The sequence below is a fragment of the Tachypleus tridentatus genome, chromosome 6, assembly GCF_004210375.1.
Source record: "Tachypleus tridentatus isolate NWPU-2018 chromosome 6, ASM421037v1, whole genome shotgun sequence".
In the NCBI taxonomy this organism is placed as follows: Eukaryota; Metazoa; Arthropoda; class Merostomata; order Xiphosura; family Limulidae; genus Tachypleus; species Tachypleus tridentatus.
Window position 1 is genome coordinate 67,027,115 of NC_134830.1, and position 18,782 is coordinate 67,045,896.

General features: G+C 34.6%; 2 protein-coding genes across 2 annotated transcripts in view; both read right to left on the reverse strand.

The window, feature by feature from the left end:
- Nucleotides 1–6,272: 6,272 nt before the first annotated feature.
- LOC143252722 ((3R)-3-hydroxyacyl-CoA dehydrogenase-like) lies at nucleotides 6,273–9,099 on the reverse strand. Its single transcript, XM_076505298.1, has 3 exons — nucleotides 8,958–9,099; nucleotides 8,669–8,840; nucleotides 6,273–8,445 (listed from the first exon to the last, which is right to left on the reverse strand). The coding sequence occupies exons 2-3, from the start codon at nucleotides 8,832–8,834 to the stop codon at nucleotides 7,847–7,849; spliced, it is 765 nt and encodes a 254-aa protein (XP_076361413.1). The 5' UTR covers nucleotides 8,835–8,840; nucleotides 8,958–9,099; the 3' UTR covers nucleotides 6,273–7,846.
- A 5,314-nt stretch (nucleotides 9,100–14,413) lies between these two features.
- LOC143251636 (cytochrome P450 20A1-like) overlaps nucleotides 14,414–18,782 on the reverse strand; it is a 32,471-nt gene continuing 28,102 nt past the window's right edge. Inside the window, 2 exon segments of the mRNA XM_076502901.1 lie at nucleotides 14,414–14,851; nucleotides 15,773–15,837. Coding sequence (XP_076359016.1) covers nucleotides 14,566–14,851; nucleotides 15,773–15,837 — 351 coding nt within the window. The 3' untranslated portion in view covers nucleotides 14,414–14,565.

Below are 18,782 nucleotides of genomic sequence, written 5' to 3' on the forward strand. Positions count from 1 at the left end.
ACCAAATCATATTTCTAAACAACTCTAGAATGAATTTTGAAACTGTCATTGGGCTATTTGGAAGTGCCTAATTTAATGTAATGTAGTAGTTACATTATTGTAATAGGTGCTTGCCACACTTATGATAATAAAAACAAAATCACAATCACAGTTTCACCTGTATGAATAATGTGAACTTATGAAGAAACCAGCCTTTCTGTGAAGGTCAACTGCAATTTAGACATTTTGTTTTGGTGCTACTATGACAATTTAATATCCAGGCCGCGGGTTTGCTTTGTTCTATTTCGCAATTCCCGCCCCAAACGTCTTAAGTGTATGATCGCCGAATCGCTGACCATGGTGAACGCTCTGTGTAGGCTAACGATTGGCTTAGCCCGATCGATATCCAGATGCCAGCCGCACACCACCTCCCCCCCCCCGCTCACTCCTATTAGCTGCCCACACTTTCACAACATGCCCTATCAAAGCTGTGTTTGTGTTCCCTAATTAGCCCTGTAATTTTACATTATCACTACCCTCTAATTAAGTACTTGTGCTACATGGTTAAAAATAAACACTTTCTCTAACAGTATATCACGGATATGTTCTGGATTTTCATGTGCTATTAATATAATTTGGTGATTTCAATGCCGCAGAGCAGTTGTTCGTAATGTTGAACTATGTTTAGTTGTTATTTGTTCCTTATTCATGAAATGACCCAATAGTATGTATGTTATATCTTTTTCCTTAGATTTCGATGTTTAAAATTAATATCCTTTGTAAGCTTGTTTGTTTGTTTTTAAATTTCTCGCAAAGCTACTCCAGGGCTATCTGCGCTAGCCGTCCCTAATTTAGCAGTGTAAGACTAGAGGGAAGGCAGCTAGTCATCACCACCCACCGCCAACTCTTAGGCTACTCTTTTACCAACGAATAGTGGGATTGACCGTCACATTATGACGCCCCCACGGTTGGCAGGACGAGCATATTTGGTGCGACCGGGATTCGAACCCGCGACCCTCGACTACGAGTCGAATGCCTTAACATGCTTGGCCATGCCACGCCCCCTTTGTAAGCCCTAATGCCAATATAAGGAGAGAAATTCCCATTCGTTTCATATAGTGGTACTAGCAGTCAGCCAGCTCGGGGGTCACTTTGACGTTCACGCCCTCTGTATAAAAGGGAGTCATGTTTGTTTTCGCGGCTCTCGCTCTCTCTGGTACTCGGCCTCACACTGTGTTTGGATTAATAAAAGGAAATCAAAATCCCACCAGGACCCAAGGACCTGGGCTAGCTTCTGGATAGTGGTCCTACCTGTCCAGACTTGAAGAGATATCCGGCCACAGAATACAGCAGCTAGTCAAGATCATTCAACAAGAATTGGCGTGATCAGCACTCGTGGTTGGAGTACTCTGTGACCCAAGAAGCTGCATTCTGCTTCGCATGTCGTCTTTTCAGTCACACACACTTCAGTAAAACTGAGAAGTCCTTCACCCATGAAGGCTTCCGGAACTGGAAGAAGGCGACCACATCACTGAAGTCCCATGATAACTCTGCAGGACACAAGTTTGCCATGCAAGCTTGGGCAGAGTTTAAATTGCAGAAAACAAAGGGTGCATGGATCTAATATGCTCTCGATGCGAGCCATGCTAAAACTGTGGAGGAAAACTGACATTACATAAGAGCCGTGATAGATGCACTGCTCTACACAGCCTGCCAGAATGAAGCCCAGAAAGGTCACAGGGAAGGTAGTCAGTCAGATAACAGGGGCAATTTCCTGGAACTTCTTGACATGATTTTCAGGTATGATGAGATCGTGAAGAAGAAGCTGAGTGGTCCTGGCAATGCCAAGTACACGCACCATGATATCCAAAACGAACTGCTTGACATCATAGCTGGAATGATCAGGAAGAATATCAGCAAAGAGGTCATGGAAGCTGAGCATTTTGCTCTAATGATGGATGAAACAAATTATATAAGCAAACAAGAACAGCTGTCCATTGTGGTAAGGTACTTCCACCAACAGAGCCTTAACGAGGAGTTCCTGGACTTCACAGCTGCTGAGGGTCCAGATGCAGATTCATTGCTCAAGAAAATCATGGAGACTCTGGCTAAATGTGGTATTGACCATAATGCCTGCATTAGCCAGTGCTATGACGGAGCTGCAGTCATGTCAGGGCACATCAGTGGCGTACAGGAGAGGTTCAGGAGAGAGGTGTCTCAGGCCGTGTATGTCCACTGCTATGCACGTGGGCTCAACCTTGTGCTAGTTGATTGTGTACACAACGTCCAGGCTGCAGATGAGTTCTTTGTGACAATTCAGAAGCTGCACAAATTCTTCTCTACATCGGTTATGCATGAAGAATTTCTGAAGGTACAGAAGGAGCCTGAACTCGTGAACCAGCACATAGAATTGAAGCGACTGTCAGACACAAGATGGGCCTGCCAACATGCTGCTTGTCTGGCTGTAAAAGAACCCTCCCTGCCATTGTGACAACCCTAAAGCGTCTTGTGGAGGGGAACAATGTCCACAGAGCCACTGAATCAAAGGGCATGTGCATCCTTTTAGATCAGCAGTTCGTAACCAGTCTAGTGGCCATAGAAAACTACTGCTGATGACATAACAGCTATCAGACCACCTCCAGTCACCTGACCTGCAGCTGGCCTCTGCAGAGGACCTAGTACAATCTGTCATCTCTGATCTGTCAGAAATGAAAACTGAAGCAGCATGGAAAGACTGCTGAGGATATATGTAAGAAAGTGGGAATACGCACTAAGATGGTGCATCAAGGTGGACAGCGATCTGCCCCAGACACCTGGACGAATTCATAATCACATCTAGTACTGGCCAAAGAGATGAACCAACACCAGATGCCAAGAGACACACCTTCTATGCCATCATAGACAGGACGCTCAACGAGCTGAATAGAAGATTCTCCTCTGATGCCTGCAGTGTTCTGATGGGTGCTACTGCATTGAACCCCAAACACTCCATATTTCTGGACAAGCAAGCACTCTTAGGAATGGCAGAAAACTATGGTGTGGCAGAGGATGACCTCGCAGTGGAGGTCCACCAGTTGAACTGGCTAATTGCCAGGGAAAAAGACAAGGGGCAGGAAGTATCCACACCATTGGAGCTTGCAACCATGCTGTAGCCATAAAAGGATGCCTTCATGGATCTCCACAAACTTGTATGCATTGCTCTGACCCTGCCTGTGAGAGAAGTTTTTTCATGTCTGAAGCTTCTCAAAATATACTTGCGCAACAGCAGTGGTAACAACCGCACCAGCAACCTTGCTGTCATATCACTAAACTCCAGGAGGGCAAAACAACTCGATATTGATACTCTTATAGACACATTTACTGCCAATCACCAGAACAGGCGCATTGTTTTGAAGTAATATTGACTATAAACACAACATGATGAAAGATAGTTAGCCTGATAGTGACCTTATTTTTCCTCAGAGTGTATTAACTCCACATGGAATAATTCGTTTCTGCTATGTAAACTATGTCTTTATGTTATATTTCTTTTGATTTGTAGCTTTACTCTTAATGGTATATTAAATGTTCAATCTAAGCTAATCTTGATTTTCTTTATTATTATGTATTACCGTGGGTGGAATTTAGGTGAGCTTCCTCTTTACATATATGCATATTTTCATAAACAGATTATTTCTAATTTGTAATAATGAATTATTAATCAGTGTATGAGTTTCCAATGAAAACTGCATTGAATACGTAGTTCAAAATAACACATCTTTCTGAAATGTACCTTGGTATTTACATTATTATAATTTACCATCTACACTTCATATTGATAGCATTTTGGGAAGCCCTTCCACAGTTTACCTCAGTCATATCCTGGCGCCGCCACTGAAAGAAAACAATGGTTGGAAAGTGCCAACTCCGGACAGGACAAAGACACCGATAAATATACTTGTTTAACATCAAAAGGTAATACGTAAAGTGCATGTCATGTGTATACGCTGCTGCAAACTCATTTTATAAGTTACGAATTTTTAACTTGTCTATAAAAATGTATTTTAACATTATCATTCACTTTGTTGGGGAATGGCTGTCTTCATACTCCTATGCTTCTGAAAATTCAATAAAGATCGAGATCACAGATCACCCCACATTTATCACAGGAAACGAAATGCGTTTTTTTTTAACTTAGATGTATATTACAAATCTAATGCATGATATCTCAAACTTGAAAAACTAGCAGTCATGAACCTGAAACCAATAAACGACGACATCTGAGTATGACTTTTTTTTTAAACATCGTGCATTTATTAGAGTTTTTTCATCACCAAGTCAAGCCGTTTCTAAACTTTATTTTCTAAAAAGTGTGTTCTTCGTTATCATATTTAAACCTCAAGACAGGGGGCAATAGAAAAGTTCGTAAAATATTTTAATGTAATCATCACAATAAAAAAATCACGATATTTTAGGAATACACCATTTTTGGGGTATTTCCATAACACACATACCATTATACATTTAAATCACTTAACTGAAATGTTCTTACATTGAAGCTGTAATAACTGTTTAGTTCAAAATATTATCAATAATGCCATGGATCAGCCATGTAAAATCCATGTGCACTGAGCTTTACTGTATAAATTAAACTTAGTAATTGGTATTAAAGGGGTTATTATATTTAGTAATATGTAAGAGCTATCAAGCAACAGTGTTGAAAGTTGTTTATAGATAACACCTAAACTGGACATTGATATTTGTATTTATGGCAATGCCACTTGGCTATCTGCCACCATTCATGATTTTAGACTACTAATCAGAGGGAAGGTTGCCCCCCTATGTCCCATGCTATGGTATTTCTTTTATAATATACTCACAACTTAGAGTGGAAGTATTTCAAGATATTGAACAAAGTTAAACTTGGTTAAATAACTACAAAATCTATAGCTCTCCCACAGAGCCAACCCATGCCTGAGCATTAGTAACTACTTTTATCACACATGTTACCATCATTGTTCAAGAACATCCAGTATTCTAAATGTGTTAGGTCAATGATAACGTTAAAGTAAAAAAAAGAAAATATGGTTCCAAAATGTAAAATAAAGGTTATCTCAGATGTTTATCTGAACTAATATTGATGGCAAATGCCAGAAAGTACACCAATTCCAAATAAGCCACAAGATTTTAAATGAAAATGCCTCTGAAAACAAAGATCAATATCTTGTTTAAGCAAGATAACCCTTCTTGCCATAAAGCATGTTAATAAAACAAGATCTGGTTTCAAAATACATAAAAATCTGCTAAATTTCTTAAAAGTGGCCAATTCCTAGAATCAAAATCTTAACACCTCTTTTGATTTTTTTTTTAAACTGTTTCCAATCCCTGTCAATTAACCAGTTCTGAGAAAAACCAATTATACAAAACATCTGAAAGAACCTAGATTTCCATAAGATAATGACAAATAAAATAGCAGCAGTTACACAGGCCAAGAGTAATGTCACTCCATATTAAGACAGTGATTACAAAGATTTTTTCTTGTAACATTTTATATTTTTGATTGGTTACTGAATATTTGCAAAATCATAATACAAACCCTCAACTTCACTATCTGCAGCACTAAGCTGTTTGTCACTCTTGTCTAATTTCAATAAGTAAAATAACTGAATGCAAATACAATCATTAGTGCTTTATTTGGGCTGTCATAGAAAGAAACATTGTGTAGCAAAGGACATATTTAATTCTTATTTTCAAGTATATGCTCTTGTATTGGTTTAAACAACTACTTCAGACAGTTTCTGTTACAGCTTTTTCTAAAAATGTAATAACATTACGAATTTGCTGTTGATACTGATGAAGTTGAGTTCACTTGTCCAAAACACATCCTTTTTTTTCATGTGACTTATCAATTGTTTAATCCTACTTGTTTTTAACATTGTGAACTGACAAGTTTTTTTTTAACAATACTTGTCTTGAACTGTTGGTTAGGTTTTGTGGCATGATTACTACTTTCACTAATTCAACTATGCAGAACTTAGCAATTTTGTTTGTTTGTAAAAATCCAGTACATTAATAATACTATCAAGGCATAAGATTTGGGAGCAGTATTTATTTTTTTAAGGTGAAACTTCGATTATTTTCCTGAGTACAACAAAATTTCCAGGTATTCTGCAATTTGTATTTTTCTGCACCTGTATTCTGAAAGAATATTACTTTGAACTGGACATATTTTAATTTCAAGAAATATTTTTCTGAACTTAAGTACCTATTATTCAGAAATTCATATTTAAAGAAGTGGAAGGAACAAAAAACAATTCACATAAAATAAATTTTATTTTTAATTCATATGTATATAATAATAACAATTGTCAGTGTTCACACAGTCCAATTGCTCATATGATGGAAGAAAATGGTTTAGTACAAACAAGAAAAACTTTTTCCTACCTGTTTACTTCAATTGCATGAGGCAACATTAGCAGATTCATAAAAATCCCTATTTCTATGAACTATTAATTCTATGGCCAATTCACAATGTATTTTAAGTTTTAACAGAAACTTAAAACATTTACAAAAACAGCATAACATAAACTCTCTAGATAAAACAAATTTATTGTTGATTTCATTTGTAATTATTTAAAAAATAACATAGAACAATGAAAAAATATAAACTGAGGATGCAGAACTACTTATGGCATGTGATATTCTTATCTTTAACTTATCCCAGTCTGTTTTTAAATGTTTTTACATAAATTTCATTAACAAAATCAAAATCCATATTCACATTATACTGTAGTACCTTTTACCACCCACAACCATACAGTTTCATCTCTTGTCAAAAATATGACAGTTGTTTGCTATAAAATCATACTTGAGCTTTCTAACATTTCTTAATATAAACAGTAACAATCACACATACAACAGGGTTTACACAACTCATCATAATGGATACACTGTCTATGACAATGAAATGAAATTTGGCAAAGGTAAAATGATGTATTCATGAGCATAATATAAATGCACGATCTTCCATCTGGAAATCTGCCTGATATACATACATTACATAACTATCTTTTTTTGTAAAAAAAAAGAAAAGAAGCAATATACAGTAGCCATTGCAACATATCATATATATACATAAATTTTATTTCCCACATAAATATAAAATGATAATTTGGCTGACAGTTTATAGCTTTCATAAGTGTTTAACTTTCAGTTAGATGTCTTATGATGATGTATTAAATAAGGTACAAAATAGTGCAGAAACATAATTTAGGGCTCATTAATTATTGTTGATTTTGTAGATAAATTTACAATACAATTATTACCCATAAAGACTTTAACAAGGAATAAAATATTAATCATTATGACATTTTGATATATCAAATGGAATGGAGAATCATCTAGTTCAGTGTTTATCAAACTTGGGTATGTTTGGATACTTCATGTCCACAAGTCATGTTTGAAATTTTGTAAAAAATATTTTTAAAAATATGATTTATAGACGAAAAAATATTTTTCATAAAATTAATGTCATATAAATTAAAATATTTAATTTTAGAATACACCTTTTCAAGTACACAAAATCCTTTTATTTTTTCAAAACAAAATTCATAATTTCCAGGTCCGCAAAAAAAAAAGGAATTAAAAGGAGTTCTTGAGTTACTAACATTTGAGAACCACTGATCTAGTTTATATCTATAACATCTTACAAAGATATCATTACATATGGCACCACTGTGGTACGCTGTTTATAAACATGTATGATTCAATACTTGTAAGACTGCTGAAAAAAAGATGACAGAAATTACCTATATGCACCTTTATAATTGCTCTTCCAATTAATGAATGTAGGGCAATACACTGATAAACTAGCCAATTGGGTATTTTGTTACATGAATAGACCTCCAGTTACCTCTATAACTTCACCTGTTATGTACTTGCTTTTGCTAGATGCTAAAAACAAACAAGCTTCTGCTACATCTTCAGGTTTACCACATCTTGCCAATGGTGTTAACTTCTTGAAATGACTCATTACTTTTTCTGGAATAGTCACACCTACAGGAGTATCAATAAAACCCGGCATTATAGCATTACACCGAATTCCATGCCTCGCCATCTCTTTGGCAACACTCTTGGTTAATCCAACAACACCAGCTTTAGATGCTGCATAATTACACTGGCCAATGTTTCCAACTTTCCCAATGATGCTGGAAATGTTAACTATGGAACCGTTTTTTATTTTTTCTGAAATCATCAGTCGACATGCAGCTTGTGTGACAAGAAAAGTGCCCTTCAGATTGACATTTAACACATCATCGAACATTTCTTCAGTCATTTCGTCCATCAATCCATCATGTGCAATCCCTGCACTATTTACAACAATGTCAGGTACCTGGGATAGCCTCTGATTAATAGATGTAAATAGGTTTGTCACACTATGAGACTGACTTACATCTACTACCTCCATGATATATAGATTTTCTTCATCTGAAATTAACAAAACAGATATATTACTTGTTATTCTTTGTATTTTTTTTATAACTAACCAAAACACATAATACATAAATGTTAGTCTTACCTGATATTATTACATTCGCAACTCACGATTTCGTGAACTAGCGCTTAAACGTATAAATTGTAATATGCAGTCTTGTCGAACATAATTTTTTAGACACATTTCTAAACTATGGGCATTATTATCGTTACTAACCTTGGGGTAGAGATTGTAAGGTCAATTTTGCTGCATTTTCATTTTTGTCTGCTATAACTATTTTTGCTCCCTCACAAGCTAAAGCATGGCACACCGCTTTGCCTATCCCGCTTCCACCACCAGTCACAAGGGCTAGATGGCCACTGAGCAACTTAGCCGAAGACATATCCACCTGATGAAAAATAAAAATAATATTTTTCATAGAAAGAAATGAATATGTTAAAAATAAAACAGAAATTTAGTTTAAAATTTTGATGTATAAAACGCATCTTTGTTTCCAAACACCCACTTTTAAAGAAAACTCTGTTACTTTTCCTACTGTAATATTCGTCGACGTATATTAACTTAAAAAACTACCGCTAATCTTACGATTCGAGTTTCGATGTTTCACCACTCTTGGACCCGCGTGAACGTGTAATCTGATCTTGCATAGTACACTAAACGCCCTCTATGCTATAGATTAAATATTCCTCAAAGTTTATTCTTATTCAAATAATGTATAACACAATATTAATGTAAAGATTAAATCTGATTCTACTTTTGGAACGAAGCAAGGCAGTATTCTACCAAATAAATTCTAAAAATACTTCCAAGTGGTAGGATTTTACATCAAGTTACATAGGTGAAACAAGAAGAAAACACAGTGCCCCATAAATCAGTATATTCGAGCACTTTCTAACATTTTGCAAAATAAACTTAACTCTGGTCACAATTTGTAAAAATGATAATAAAGAATAGCTTGACACGTCGAAACGAAAACTTTTTTTAGTGTATTTTGTACGACGTTTCCGGCAGACACACTACGTCAAATAATTAAGATCGTGACAGATTGGTTTTAGGCTTGGGAACATCTCAAGTTACAAAATAGATTTTAAATTATAGTAACCGAAAATAATATAAAATTAAAACGATAGAAATAAACGTCTTTATAACGCCAAAATGTTATATTTATTGAACTAAACAATCAGTGTTTCGCTTTGCAGTTTCGTCAGGAGCATTTCACTAAAACACAAATCATAATTGACAGCACAAAGATTCAGTTGGTTTAAATAACGATAATTAAATTTTATGCTTTCTCCTGCTTTTTTAGACTTTTTTATTATTTTTAATAACAAAGACTTAAAATGGAGGCTTCTATTCCATTGCGTACTTCACTGCATTTCACAATTTTTTGTTTGGAATTTTGCAACCTTTTTTCATCAAAGAAAATATGAGAACCTGTTACCACCTTCTTCTGAACCAGTTCATTTAAGACACCTCTTTATAAACATATGAACACCATACAATATTCTAGATGAGAATTGGTAAGTGTTTTAGGGAACCTAAGTATCACATTAAATTCCTATTTTTTTCTTCATTAACAGATACAATTAGAGTCACATAGATTTGTTTGTTTGTTTTTTGAATTTCGCACAAAGCTACTCGAGGGCTATATGTGCTAGCCGTCCCTAATTTAGCAGTGTAAGATTAGAGAGAAGGCAGCTAGTCATCACCACCCACTGCCAACTCTTGGGCTACTCTTTTACCAACGAATAGTGGGATTGACCGTAACATCATAACGCCCCCACGGCTTGGAGGGCGAGCATGTTTGGCGCGACGGGGATGCGAACCCGCGACCTTCGGATTACAAGTCGGGTGCCTCAACCCACCTGGTCATGCCGGGCCGACATGAGGAAGCAAAAGCATAAAAGGTGGATTATGTAACGTACAGGACGGCCAATAAAGATAACATTAATTACTTATGGCCTGGCATGGCCTAGCGCGTAAGGCGTGCGACTCGTAATCCGAGGGTCGCGGGTTCGCGCCCTCGTCGCGCCAAACATGCTCGCCCTCCCAGCCGTGGGGGCGTTATAATGTGACGCTCAATCCCACTTTTCTTTGGTAAAAGAGTAGCCCAAGAGCTGGCGGTGGGTGATGATGACTAGCTGCCTTTCCTCTAGTCTTACTCTGTTAAATTAGGAACGACTCGGTGCAGTGGGCTAACAACCTGCTCACTAAAATATTTGTTGAAGAATCCGCAAGCGATTGCGGCCCTATGTTCCTAGATGGAATTTAATGGTGATAACTAACTAACTAACTAATTACTTGTAGTCATTAATCATATTTAAGATGAAGTGCTTCCAATTAAAGATAAAAACAAAACATATTCTGTTACTTTATTTAGTCAGTTTCTAGTGAGAGACTATCAAGTGAAGACTACTTTTAAAAACATGTTATAGTTTTATAAAGATTAATGCTGGAAAGTGAAAGTTGTGAAGTTAAATACGGCTTAACAGAAAGAGTTGTTATTCTGTCCGTGTAGGTATACACAGTTTTTCTTCTTTTCCACTCGCTGCAATAAAGATTTTGTTCATTCTTTATTCGTATTTATCCAGATTAGTTATTTTCCATTTAAAAAGTGTTTGTGTTTTCTTATAGAAAAGCCACATCAGGCTACCTGCTGGGTCCACCGAGGGGAATCGAACCCCTGATTTTAGCGTTATAAATTCGTAGACTTACCGCTGTATCAGCGGAGGATTATTTAAAACACCTTAGTCAAGTTATCTGTTGGAAAACACACCTTATTTCTTGAACAAACCTGCTGGTGTTTAAAGGTTTATCTGTCTGATACTCTTTGAAGTGATAGTTGATAGAGGTCAAGAATCAATCCTGGGTTTTTATGGTAAAAGTATCGTATGTTATCTACTTGATCGGTGGAGTATTTGTAGTGTGCCAAATATGACGCGTCAAAGCTGGTCATCCTATCTTGTCAAGTTATCACGGTTAGTTTCATAATCTCTACAAATGGACCGAGTTCCTAACAAATACTTTACCTGTTACTGGTGATACCATGCTCCAGGAAAAATGTGTGTCTTATATTTGTGGGGTGATACTGTTGCGTTTTATTAGTTGTTTGATTATTTCTGTTCCAAGTTCTTTTCTTTCTTGAAGAGCTGATTAATTTTCTTCTTTCTGTTGGTAGCTGGGTTGGTTTTGTTTGTTGATTTGTTTTTGAATTTCGCGCAAAGTGACACGAGGGCTATCTGTGCTAGCCGTCCCTAATTTAGCAGTGTAAGATTAGAGGGAAGGCAGGTAGTCATCACCACCCACCGCCAACTCTTGGGCTACTCTTTTACCAACGAATAGTGGGATTGACCGTCACAATATAACGGCCCCAGGGCTGAAAAGGCAAGCATGTTTGGTGCGACGGGGATGCGAACTCGCAACCCTCAGATTACGAGTCGTACGCCTTAACTCACCTGGCCAGCCGAGTTGGATTTGATCTTTGAGTCTGATGAAATATTCTTCTTTTTCCATGATTAGGGGCATTTTCTTTCTATGCAGGTAGAATTTTTATGGTTTCTTTATTCAAGTTTCTGAGAGCTCTTTTGTTCTTCTTCTGATAGGATGGCATTTATATTGGGGCTTTTTTCAAATAGTGACGTTATTTGCATTCTAAATTGTTTTTCCGGTAGGTTGTGAATGATCTTCTGTGGTTGTAGCGATGTTTAAAGTGGTTGTTTTTTGTCTGTTAGGGTAAAGCTTAGGTCTTTTGCTAAGTACACATTCAGTTTATCGCCGCACACTTATAATGTCAAGTGGATTTTTGTTTTGAGAATCGATGAGTAAATTGTGTTTATTTGTATCGAGTTTGTTTGCATTAGTACAAAGATTGAATAGCTATCTATATCTTGGTGGAGTCTACGTTTCATTATCTTTTCGTCTGACAGAGATTATTAATGTTATTTCCAACAATGAAACTGTTCTCTTAATGCGGCAACAGAGTAGCAGGTGAAACCTAAGTTAATATATTTTTAATTAATATATAGTTATAAAAAAGGTACTTAAATACTTAGAATTAAGTGAACATATGGACTACCAACTTTGAATGATATTCAATTACCACAACCTTAACAAAAATACTTTATCCTATTATATTTTGCCAAGTGTGTTCGTGGCGTTGTAAACAGTTTTTTACTTGTATTCTCCTTTCTTCAGATCTCTTATCAGACTTTTCACAAACCAACTGCAGATCCTTCCATCATTAGCAGGAATATTTATGGTGATGTGTGTATTCTAGAACTGAAATACCCCAGCGGTTTTAACATTTAATGATTCACATTCTATTCTTGTTCAACGTTAAATATAAAAATAACAGGCGTATCATTTTAGTTTCACATAAAAATTAAGTTACGATGTATTTTATGTTAATCAGAAACAATGATTTGTTACTTTCGAAATGTATACGAGTCTAATAACATATCACCTGTAACAACTAGTTTTCTTTTGACTTAAGACAAAAAAAAAAAAAACCAATTGATTTTCAAAGTTTATAGTAAGTACACAAAGGTTAGAATAGTTTATTTTGTTTGTTCTCACAAGATCTTATAATTTAGTTATAAATCTCCTGCATGTAGAGGTGCAAGTACACTAATATTTCGTTAGCATGTAACATATCAAAGAAATGTGTAAATGAATATCCCTACAGCTTGGTCTTGCCAAATGAAAGCAATTCTGGAAAGTAATGTCTCTGTGTGTGTAGTTTAATAACAAAATGTATGTTCACAGTTTTATTTTAATAATGCTTGTTTGTAACTTGGAAGTACTTCATTAACTCGTTAGTTTTAAAACACGTTATCCACTATTCAAGTCATAGTTATAATTGCCATAAATCTATATATATAAACAAGACAGCTGAAAGTTCAATCGGAGATCCTCGTGCATCGAGGTGTTACTCCTTCCATGTTGGACCGATGAGCTTTGCTCCAATAGAAAATCATCCCTACAAAACCTATTTTCATAATGTTATTATTTTCTGATATTCTGTTTAGGTGAAAAAAAAAGTAATTTTCTAAATCTCATTATTTTTCCATTATTACTTAAATGTTAAACACTACTCAAAATTGAATTTCACAAATATTGAGGAAACCAAATAAGTTTTATTATTTTTTAAATAATTGTTAATAGTTTAAATCTTCAAATGCTTGAGATGTTCTGGCTCTGATATTAAAATTATAAACTTATTCATGCACATGGTCTAGTATCAAACCTTTACCCACAGTTATGTATTCTACATTGTTTAATAAAATACACATGAACATAAATCTTCATCCACATGTATTAAATATATATAATTTTACAACACTCGAGTAGTAAGACTTTTACTTTTTAACTGTAACTGTAACACTTATTTTTCTAACGTAAAGCTTAATTAGTTTAAGTTTTGAGTATAAAAAAAATTATCAAATAATATTTTTAGTCGTATATTTCAGTCAAGGTAAGCTTAAAAATGCATATTAAATAATATCAAAGGTGATTTATTTTGAACACTGTACTTTAAACATAACTTCACTATCTCACTTTCAAGGCAAAGAAGTCACAAATTACTATACAATTCTGTGTGTAGGTGCATGAAGACCAGCAGTTTTAGTGAACTCCTAGTATGTTCAAAACCTTTATACATATCAATATTGTATTTGGGTTAATTTATATGTATGGAAGGCCGTGTGTTAATTCAGTGAAACAGCTATAAATAGGCTATTTTCCTTACTTTGCAGTGTGAAAAGGAAATTGATCTTTGTGTCATAGTAAAACGTTACAGGTATGAACTGTCATTTTAAAATTTAGAAACAATGAAAAATGATTGACGTTGATTTTTATATTTATTAACTAGTAAAAAATAAAATACAGAACATATTTATGAAACTTCATTATTTTTATGGAAACTCAGTTATCCAAATATTACGAGCATGTTGTGATTGTAGAATTCTTTATACCATCAGCCTCTTTCCTAGAACTGTTTGCCACATTTTTATGATAAGTTCACAAAGTCATATTCAATGCAAGACAAAATTCAGCCATTTCATTTTTATCCAATATGGCTGCTTGGGATAGGAAGGAAAAAAAAAAGGAAAACATTATTTCTTCATTATTTCAGAGGGTACAGTTAATTGTGATCTTGGGCTAATTGTTATCCACACTTCATCTTCAGGTCTTGTAATTACTCGTTGAAGAGGATTCACAACTTGACCATCTACCAGATGGAGTTCAAACTTAGTACAGATTGCAGAAATATATAGTGCCAGCTGCACATACACCAGGTCAGAGCCAGGACACTTTCGTTTTCCTGAAAAGCCAAATGGTTGAAATGCTAATTTGGATCTTGAGTTAGTGTCATCTTCATCAAATCTATCAGGGTTGAACCTAAAAATGAAAGAACTTAATTTACAACGAATTATAAACGAACTTCACTCATTCTTTAATAGTGGAAGTTTCTTTTTAGTAACAACAAGCAAGAGTAAAGATTTTGCTGCAACTGTTAGTGTAATTAATACTTTCCATTTATTCTTGCTGTCACCAACATGGCTAAAACATATTTAAACAGATTCCAATATTGTGTGATCTGTTGCAAAAACTAAAGCTTCTTGTTTAATTCTTGATCATTTTCAACAATATATTCTCACTAATATATAAAGGGATCTTATTTCTCTAAATTGTAAATCTGTTGCAAGATTAATGATTACCTTACTTTGTTTGATATAATGTAAACTATTAAACCAAGTATCAATATACTAATAATACAATATCTAACTCAACTAAATAAACAGTGTTTCCAAGTGAACTGAATATTCAAATCAGACCACACATTTTTGAACTCAAAATGGTGGCATTTAGGTGATCAAACCAATTGCCCATGCTGGTATCATGATACTTAATATATTAATTATTTTCACAATTTGTTATTTGTTAAAATTAATACTTTTCAAAAACTTTAGTTCATACACCCAAATAATGTAACTACTTTCCAATGAATATTTTCAGAGCTAACTACAAATTTTTTTCTTTTTAATATATGGCTAAAATGTTGAAATGAACAAACTATGATATGTAATAATTACACATAAAATTATGATAAAAACTACAACAGGTGAAAACATTTCAGAGACATTTTGCAACTGGAAATTGTTATAAGACCATCAATGCTGTACTTATGTAAATATAATTTCTAAGTGAGATAAAACACTCCTACCTGAACCAATTCTTCATTACTTAAAATACACCACACATATAGAATCTATGGCACAGAACACGTTGATATTTAAATTCAGAGTTACAATTACTTACATTTTAGGAAGACTCCAATAATTTTCACTGTGCAACACCACACCTAAGGCTTGGATCACTGGAGTCTAGGTGGAGAAAAATTCATTTTAAAGTTAACTGACCCAAAGAAAAGTTACCAATTTGTATGCAGTTTTACAGACAGAAAACAATGATTTAATAATAATACACTCTCTCTCTCTCATGGGTGAACAATAAAATTTTCTTAAAGCAATGCATAATCAGCAGCTATTCATTATAATTGTAATTTCCATATAAACTAAGAATGTGTTGCACAATACAGTATACACTAATAAATTAAATAATGCATAGAATGCTAAAAAGGTTTTTGTAAGTACTTACAGTATATAAAGTTAGAAAAAACTCATACTCCTGGTAGTTATAACAGATTACAAGGTTTAAAGGCATTTTGTTTCTAATTTTATTATCAAAACTTGTCCATCTCCCCAAAACATACTACAAATTTGTAAGACAACATATGAAGACCATATCATAAAGAATGAAATAATGTATTATAGATTACTGTGAGTTAATTGATACTTAAGAAATCCCATTTAACTCCTATCTACCAAACTGTGATTCTGCAAATATAAAAGCAGACATTCAATACTTTCTTTTTATCTATCTTTCAATCTTTTCAATTTTCTACCCTTTTTTGAAAACAATACCAGACTTTTTTATTTACATTGAATATAAATTTATATTTACATATAAATTCATTGGAATTATTTATTTATTGTTTTTCTTTTCTTTGAATTTTGCACAAAGCTACATGAAGGCTATCTGCACTAGTTGTCCCTAATTTTGCAGTGTAAGACTGGAAGAGGACAGCTAGTCTTTGCCACCTACTACCAACTCTTGGGCTTCTTTTTTACTAACTAAAAGTGAGATTGACCATCATCATATAATGCCCCCAAGGCTGAAAGGACGAGCATGTTTGGTGTGACGGGGATTTGAACCTGCGACCCTCAGGTTACAAGTCAAGTGCCTTAACAACCTGGCCATGCCAGGCCTAGGAATTATTTATTAAAAAACTTATTCACATGTAAATAAAGTTTTGTATTTTCTTCAGATAAATAAAATTCATAGAGTATAATTAGAATATTGTGTTTAACTTTATATTTGAAAAAAAGCACATCCAAGTACATATTCTATTAAAGATGTAAATACAATGTGTAAAGATGTACAGTTAATATCTCATACAAAAGTTACTCAATTATCAGTTCTATCAAGACGGCTTCAGCATCCTAAAACTTATGTTTGAAGTTATGTGGGAGATGGACAAAATACACTGTAGATAAATAATAACATCTAAAGTTAACATTTTCATTATCCAAAGTAGGAAATAATCATTATCCAATATAACTGGTAGTGCAGAAAAGTACAGTGAAAATAATCTTCTGCATGGCTCCAAAGTGTTACAAGGTTAGCAGAATGTAAAGGCTGCTCAACCAGTCTGTATGTTCCAGGGGTCAAAGATTATGTATGTGTAGTGTTGCTAGGGCAATAAGTTAACAAATAAAGCATGTGAGAAATACTTAAATGAAATATCTATAAAAATATTTTATAGTTTTCCAAAATCTGTAGTGCATACTGGAGGGATTTACAAATGTTTTCCAATAATGTTTTTAAAGAGTGACCTTTACTCCCCAGATAGTAATGTATATATATTTTAATATCAGCCAAAGTTTTGCCATTGATTTCATCTAGTAGTACAAAATCAGTTCTTGTACTACTAGATGAAACTGCAGTGTTGAAATGTTAGCTGATTTAAAAAAATTTTTTTATTGACTGGATTGTAAAATTTTCTTTTAACAACTTCACTGCCAACCTATCAAAATAAGCAGGTGCAGGGATAAATCATCCCAAGTCTACATCTAAAGGAGAATGCAATATTCATTCAGTTTTTGAGGACTACCAGGAATGATTCAGTTCTTGGTGTAAGGGGTGACACCTGTACTACATTTCCAGATAAATAACACTGACCTATTTCCAATCAAGGGATAGGTCCACTTGGTCTTAAATCAACTTGATGATAATGACTTCCCCACTGGTTTGCTACTGGGGAAGCAAAGGTTCTTCAACTCAATTAGAAGAAAACTGGAAAAAGGAAGTTGCTTGTTGGAAATTACCAAAAAGGCACATTTACTGAACAGGAGTTATCTATCACCTGCATAAAATTTTAAAACTGAGAGACTGTGCAACAGATTACCATACACAAAGACAGCAGGAACTGGCCAGGCACGTGGGAAAGAGAAGTAATCCCTGTTACATACACCAGCCAAATGGTTGGTTACATTACCTCCAGTATGCACGTGCACACACACATCTACCCTCTAGAATATCACAATCAAGGTGCTGGCTAAAGATAATATAAGTGTGAAATGGCAAACTGTATGGAAGATGACATTATAAGGATGAAAAAGCCATTTTCCATGGAGGAATAGATAAGCTGGATGAGTTGTTTAACCCAAATTGTTAATGCAGAAAGAGACAAGTCCTAAGAAAAAGAGGAATCCTATAAAAAATATATATATAAGCAGGACAAAGGAAACAGTCAGGTTCTAAATAACTGTAATAAGAAGAAGGAGAAAGGAAAAGAACTGGAGAAACAATCCCTCCCTCAAGCAAATCAAGTTTTTTAGGAAAGAAAAGTGGTCTGGTAATAAAATCAATCTGTACCTGTGGTGAAGACTACTGGAGGTGTCCAAAGTAAAAAATCAATAAAAAATCACAGGGATGTCTCCTTCTAGTGAGAATAAAAAGAAAATACATCTTAGGTGAAGAACTGTACGTACGAGAGGGGAGGGGCCAAAAGTTCAACATGTGACTGAATACTGGAGTGCCAAAGAAAAGAATTATTTTTTGGCATGCATAAAATGCTAAAAGGGATATGTGCAAGGAGGATATGATGCCCTCCCATTGGTTAAGAGGCAGAGTCTGATGCTGACTGCATGGCAGACTGATGCAGTACATTATATCGTGCAGGGATAGGAATATCATTGAAAGGTTT